The sequence below is a fragment of the Meleagris gallopavo genome, chromosome 10, assembly GCF_000146605.3.
Source record: "Meleagris gallopavo isolate NT-WF06-2002-E0010 breed Aviagen turkey brand Nicholas breeding stock chromosome 10, Turkey_5.1, whole genome shotgun sequence".
Classification (NCBI taxonomy): domain Eukaryota; kingdom Metazoa; phylum Chordata; class Aves; order Galliformes; family Phasianidae; genus Meleagris; species Meleagris gallopavo.
Window position 1 is genome coordinate 25,552,466 of NC_015020.2, and position 7,180 is coordinate 25,559,645.

At 40.8% G+C, this 7,180-nt stretch overlaps 1 protein-coding gene across 1 annotated transcript; it reads right to left on the reverse strand.

Moving 5' to 3' along the window:
* Nucleotides 1-6: 6 nt before the first annotated feature.
* Nucleotides 7-7,174, reverse strand: LOC104912458 (MAP kinase-interacting serine/threonine-protein kinase 1-like). Its single transcript, XM_010716155.2, has 4 exons — nt 7,166-7,174; nt 6,607-6,777; nt 1,214-1,312; nt 7-420 (listed from the first exon to the last, which is right to left on the reverse strand). The coding sequence occupies exons 2-4, from the start codon at nt 6,680-6,682 to the stop codon at nt 308-310; spliced, it is 288 nt and encodes a 95-aa protein (XP_010714457.1). The 5' UTR covers nt 6,683-6,777; nt 7,166-7,174; the 3' UTR covers nt 7-307.
* Between the last annotated feature and the right edge of the window lie 6 nt (nt 7,175-7,180).

The following is a 7,180-nucleotide window of genomic DNA, read 5'->3' on the forward strand; positions in this document are numbered from 1 at the left end:
TAGGATTGTAGGATATATATATATATACACATACATGTGGGATTGCAATTAAATCAGGACATGATAGAAAAGCCCTAGACCTAACCATTAACAACCTAACCATTTAAGGTCTGTGAGTTTTGCCTGTGGCTGATATCTCAGTTCATTCTAGAGGCAAGATACTTAGGGTGACAGATCTATCAACAGTTAGACTCATTTCATGCATTAAGAATTTCTTAAAAGCTTTTGCTATTACACACTCTATTCCGTGTTTTAACGTAGATAGCAGGAGGTAGAAAGCACGTTACAGGTGGTAGTGATACTGCTTCTATTCTGTACTTACTTTTACTGCATATTCTTTCCCAGTTTGGAGGCTGACAGCACCCTGAACTTTGGCATAAGCTCCCTCACCAAGAAGCTCAGCAGTCAGCTTGTACAAATCTGCCAAAGAAATCCAGCAGATGGGAAATATAAGCCAAAGTATTTGTGAATAACACTGAGATGAGCTATTTATCTGATGAGCATCTCTCGCGTGACATTAAGAGAGAAAATGTCCTTGGTAATGACTACAGAAAACAGGTTTACGAAGTATTAAAGTAGATGTGCCAGGATTAATTATGCCTCATTATTCACCCTTTTTCCTCCTCACGTTCCAAGCAAATTTAAAGTTGATTTCATCCCAGCAGTAAAATTACATGTTTGTTCATACGAGCACCATTTTACTCGGTGACTGCTAGGATCTAATCCACCTTCCCTGTCTACATTTACAAGCCAGAATTGATTTTTTTCAAACACCCCCTGCCTTGATCAGAAAATGCCTACCATGTGAAATCCACTTGCAGATGTAGTATCTCAAGTATGAATGAAATTGTAACGCTTAAGCCCAGAAGACTGCTATCATGTTGGCTTGTAATCTACCTTACAATGCTACTTCCTCCCAAAGAAGTTTTGTACTAGTCAGTTTTGTCCCACTGAACTGTATTTTGGTGATAGTGCCTTGGCATTTTTGCTCACATCTAGCAGTCAAAACTGATTCTATTAAAAAAAAAAAAAATCAAGTATAAATAGGTGGATAACCTATGCTCCAAATCACAAGAAATAAAAAGTGACTGAAGACTGAAAGATTAAAGAAATACTGAAATGCTGACCTTTAATATTGGCCAAAACACAATGTTTAGCTATGAAAATTGTTAGAGAAAATGAACCATCATGAAGCTCAGAAATTACCACCAACCTTCAAATTTCCCAGGGACGTGATCTGTGGCTCTGGTCCTTTTCTTTTTTTTCCTTTTCCCACTGTCTGCTATGGCAAGAGGCTGACTGCTGACCATCTCTGTGTGACAGGATATAAAGGTGCTTTTAACACACAATGGATTACTTCAGGAGAAAACGCCCATACTTGTGTTTACGTCCTTCAGCTGTACACAAGTATCTCTGCTTCCTTACCGCAGGCTGAAGCCTCTCCCATAGAAACAGAGGAAACCTAAAAAAGACAAGCTGGGTGCCGATTAACAGTTCTGGGAAGGTTTGATAAAAGAAAATAATTATGCATCTGTTGTGACTCCTCCTCTCACAGCACACTAAGGGAAAGCACAGGAATAACCTCACTAAAAGCCACCATGAGCTACCTTCAACATAACACGTGCCCTGAAACATAGAAGGGAGGCTGGAAGGCTAAAGATGGACAGGATTTTTAACCCTCATACAGGTGCTGTACTTTCAGTTACGCTACTGTCTAAGACATTTTTAAGTCAGCTTAAGAAAATGAGCTCCCTGGACAACAGAAGGGTGAAGAATGGGAAGTCCCAAATGCAGCAGTGAAAAGCAGCAATCACAGAAGTCAATAGGTCAGAGGAGAAATCTAGGTCAGTTTATGCTGACAATAGGCCAGCAAAACATCTCCAATAGATTCATGACATCCCTTTCTAAACCACAGATTGGTGGATAACCTATGCTCCAAAATGAGCATGAGATCTGACCTCTTGCATTAAAAGTTGCAAATAATACAAGAGCTTATGAAGAGGGAACAATTCATTGATGCAAGATAATATGGCAGAAAAAGAAAAAACATCCTCTGGTTTTTAAGAAAGGCCTAATCAAAAGCAGTGCCTTACCAGGGGCTACTTCAGACAGCTGCCCTATTTCCAGAAAGGTTAAATGACTCCACAGCCCACTCACATGAGCACTTCTCCAACACTTCAGTCATACCTGCCAGCCTGGCTCTGCCAGTTAAATCAGTGCTCAAAGTCTTCAAGGCAGTACCAAACAACTGCTAAGACATTATACAGCCAGTATAATATACAGCCAGGTCTTAAATTAGAGGGAAAAAAAAATAGATCCCTAGAAATAGTATGATTGTAACAGTGACTGAAAAGTACTAAAACCAATAAGTTCTCAGGTAATTCTCCTTTAACAGAGAACCTTTTTGAATAGAAGTTTTTTTAAACTTCGTAACTGTTTTTATACTTCCCCTGTCTCTAAAGTACTCTTAAAACAGGGAGGTTCTGAGGCAGAAAATATTACACAACCATCTACCAAAACATGAGAAAGGAAGAAAAAACTACTTTTCTTGTCAGCATCTGTCAGTAACAGCTATTATGAGTGTCACTTAGAACTCACATGCTGTCTCAAATAGACAAACGTTATTTAGAAAGCCCTCTAATGTCTTAAGGCAACACTTGAAAACGCATCACTCAAAGCCACAATCATCTATTCAAGAGAACAGTAAATCCTCATTTTCAAGTCTTTAGCAGAATACACTAAGAAATCATCACACTGGAAGACACTTCTGAGTTCTGAAATACAATGAGAAAGACATGGGCACGTGTTTTACCTGCTTCTGAAGAAACAGTTTATTTTTAACTCAAACTGACACTTAGATAAGTTCAACTTTTAAAATGAAGGTAAGGGCAGCCTTTGACAGCAAGTCTCAGATCTCACTGACTTCAGCTTATTCGGAGTTGGGATAAAAACAACACACGTGAAGCTGCTCAGAGTCACAGCTGGACTTTTTGAAGGAGGTGGTTCATCGGTGGTTCATCCCCAAGTCAAAAAGTCATACCTAAGGTATCTTAGTTCAAATATTACATGGATTTAGAACTTATAACAGGGATTAAAAACTATGCAAAAAGAACGGGAAATAAACCCTTCACATTGGCACAGCTGACATATTTGCTCGTGATCATCTCCCTCTCTACCAGTTGGCTATGATATTTACAGCCTGGTGTTTAATGCCTACATTATTTCAATTCCTTTTGGTCTGACTCAATTCCTAAATTACAGATAACTGCTTCCTTCAAACCAGAAAGTTCACTAGTTATCTTCACAGAAATCAAATTATGAAAACTGACATTTTCAACCCATAGTCTAGACCTAACGTACCACCAGACAGACATTCAATGTTTGCTTTATTAGATTATTTTTTTTACCCTTCTGGTTTGCTTTTCACATCAGTGTACAGTTCACTTCACTTCCCTGTCAATGCAGCCTTTCCTTGATAGGTGTAATAGCTTCATTCTCAGTGGCAGAAGGAAACTAGACCTAAGCTTAATTAACAATTGGAATGACAAGAAATTTCCTTCTAATTCCTAAGCAAACACCTTAGCAGTTCCTCAAGTTTTCAAAGCAGTGTGTTTCTATGACTGCACATAAACGTTTTCGATGACACTGAAAGACTGCATGCCTCAACCTTCCAAGCAGTGCTGAGGTGTTCTGCACACTGCATGACTACCTCCAGTGACAAGGACACCTGGGCTCTCGTGAAACTCATCCTGCCAGGCAGAAAGCACAAACTGGATGAACTGCCCTGGAGAAAAAAGGCTCACAGATGCATCAGGTCCAAGAGGAACATTAAACTGTGCCATTTAGAGGTCATTTTACAACATGGCTCACAGTGCTGAACTCCTGCTTCCACCAAACCAACTTGTCCACCCTGGTTGAGCGTAGGGAGGCGGGCGCAGAACAGGATTTGGTGCTTAGAGCACTTCTTACATCCCTCTCAATCACAGCAGAGTCATACTGCTCTCCAGCAAACTGGCAGACTGAGCTGACAAAAGCTGAAGAAACAGGGAACAATTCAAACTCTGATCTGCCTGTCTTTTCCTGATAGGTTAGAATTGCTGCTCACAAAATAACACAACCCAGCAAAACCCATACAGCAAGAATAAGAAAAAAAAAGTGTCCAAGTTTTTGTCTTAACTGCAGTGGTATTGAAGGCTTGCATGTTATTATCACCATAATTCAGTGCTGAGGTAATATTTAACATATACATTATTCACAGCCTTGTGTGGGAAGGTAATAGTTACAGCCTTCTCCTTTTGCAATTGTTGCCTCTATAAGTATTTTCAAAAGGATGAATAAAAGCACTCATTATATAGAAGACTCTCAAATACTGACAGCTGAAGAAGGAAAAATCAACACTACGTCCATTACCTTTCATTTTGCTTCCTAGCACTCCATATACAAACATGCCACAATCCGCTATCCAAAAGTAACTCCCTTCTTATTCTTATCTGCTTTCCCAAAGGAAGGAAAAGCATATTTAAAAAACAAGCATACACATATCCAGGAAGCACTTGGAAAACACAATACAGATGGCCTTCTTCTATTAAGAAGCAGATACCTTGTTTATGCGTTTGAATTCAATGGGAGGAAGCAGTTTAAGCAGAGTCCAAGTACTACCACCTGCTTCAACACTGTGTCTTGCTTGAGCTGAGTTGTTCAGTAACTGAAAAGGAACACATCACATTTACATTCAAAAATCACATAAATATTGTTATATAATTAGGGTAGCAGACCAGAGTCTCAAAGGATTGCAAGAACGTGGTGCACTGGGCTTTATAGAAAAGCACAGTAAGGGCACACTTTTGCATTAAAGACTTCATCACCTATAAACATGGAATGCAAACTATAGCATCGCTTATAATGTTCCTGTCATTTCAGCTGATAGTCATTCATCTGTATAGCAGTTTGCTGTAATTCATCCTTAGCTATCAAAGTTGTCATATAGCAGATGTTACAGCAATCTTTGTCTCCCTACTTCTCTCTGTGATTCCCTTCAGTTTCACTTTTAGAAGACCTTATCTTCTGCAAGTTGCAGTCCAACTCCATACAAGGAGTTAGGCACCTCCCTTGCAAACTAAGGATGGGGTTTCTGAGGTCCTGAATCAAACCCTCCAGCAATGGATGGATCTCACTTCGCAGGATAGCACAAACTCACTTCAAATAGATTCCTCCTACCCAATTTATTACTTCACCATTACTGGGGAAGCAGGGAGAGCCTTAACAGAATGGAGAGCACACCTTTCCCTCTCCTGTAGAGAGAACAGTATATTTTAGAACACATGCTATAGACAAGAGGACTTCTGCTGAGATCAGCCTATGCGAATACACCTGCATTATTTTAAAAGCACTAGTTATCACTCAGAGTAACAGAAAGGGAACTTATCATTCCCACTGGAAAGATCCAAAGGCAAAGTAGACAAGCACAATGACCATAAAATGAGTTGACAAGGAAGGATAACAAATGAAACTGAAGTTGGCTCAAAAACTTACTACAATCTTCCCAGTTTCTTCTAGGACAACTTGTCTCTGTGCCAACCAAGTGGATAACAGGATGAAATAGTATGTAATGTTCCTTCAGGCTAGCAAATAATCATGATCAGTAAGTGTTGTCTGGGACAGGGTGGCATACATACTGGTTAGGGCACTAAAAACCATCTTCCTTCCTTCCACATAGAGCTCTACAGCCAAATAAGGTATTTAATGCTACTGACTATTGCCAGACAATTCATATTTAAGAGTTTCTATCATAGTGCATAGGACCTGAGCTGCAAAATCACTTTAAATTCCAGATCACATGTATTTTAAATGAGAAAAGTCCTTGTAACAGTACTTTGACTCAGCTACTCAAAGCTTCTCTAGCCCCTTGAGCAGTTTTAAATTAAGGAGCTGTGCAGGACAAGTAAGTCCCAAAGACCACTTATGAAACAAGAAGCTGCTTCCCCTCTGCAACATCTGATGATATCAAGAACTCTCAGCAGACTGCCTCTGCATCACCAATTAGCTCCTCTAACCCCACACAGTGAGCTCCCTTGTCAGTTTTTAAGTGTAAACCAAAGAGAATAATTTCTTAGAAGACAACTTTTCATTTTGAACAAACACAAGATAAGGATTTCCTGCTCATATTCAACACCCCACAAACCATCAGATAAGGACATCTCTCACTGGGAAAAAGGCTATGCAACACACTCCCATACTACAAAAGCCTTTTTTGGAGGGATTCATTTACCACAAAGCGTTTTTAAAACCTGAAACAAGAGTGATTTTTCTTCCTGTCATCCTCCTCTCTCACCTAAAATTAACAGCCATTGAACTGCAGTGAATCTTCACGTTTGATGTAACACACACAAAAAGGTGTATGTTTTAATACCTTGTTAGCAGGAAAGGTACAGGAAAACAAAAGAAAATTCCTCATAGTTCTTGTGTGTGCCTGTAAGCTTTTCAGAGTACTTAAGCAGCATTCATACCATGAAATAGTGTTACCATTGACAATTTCAACTTCAAGGGGTCTCGGGTGCTCAACACACCCACTTTCCCAGGAAAGCTGCCAATACCACCCACAGTTACCTTCAGGAGTGCAGGGGAAGGGGCTCAGCTCCACAGCTGTGTTCTGCCCCGCTTCCATCCAGCATCTGGGAGGCATAGGGAGCAGCTTTGAGTGGATGAAAGCCAACGGATACACCTTCAAAGTTACCAGAACAGGTGCCAGGCTTTCCAAGTGAATTGTGCAGTGTTCATCTGTATGAAAGAAAAGAGGTCTTTAGAAGCAGTCAGCTCGTAAGAGAAGAAAAAACAAACCAGCCATCTAATTGGTGGTTTACTTTCAAACAAATTCAACACTTTACAAACCAGCACCAGCGCTGTCAGGGGAACGAGCTGATGCTTGGCTGTCACACATGTCCTGAAGCCAGGAGCCGGCTGTCACTGCTGCTGCTGGCGTTATTCCCTCACAATCACTTCACAAGGTCACCGCAGCGATAACTTACTTTATAGTAAGATGTTCAGTACTCAGCACCCTGCTCGCAGCCGGACCCTCCGGCTCCTGCCTCAGCCTTCCCCTCCCACACCTCCCCTCAGCGATGTGAGGAGCGGCACCCCCAACCGCTACGCACCCCTCCACCCTCACCTCCATGGCGGCCGC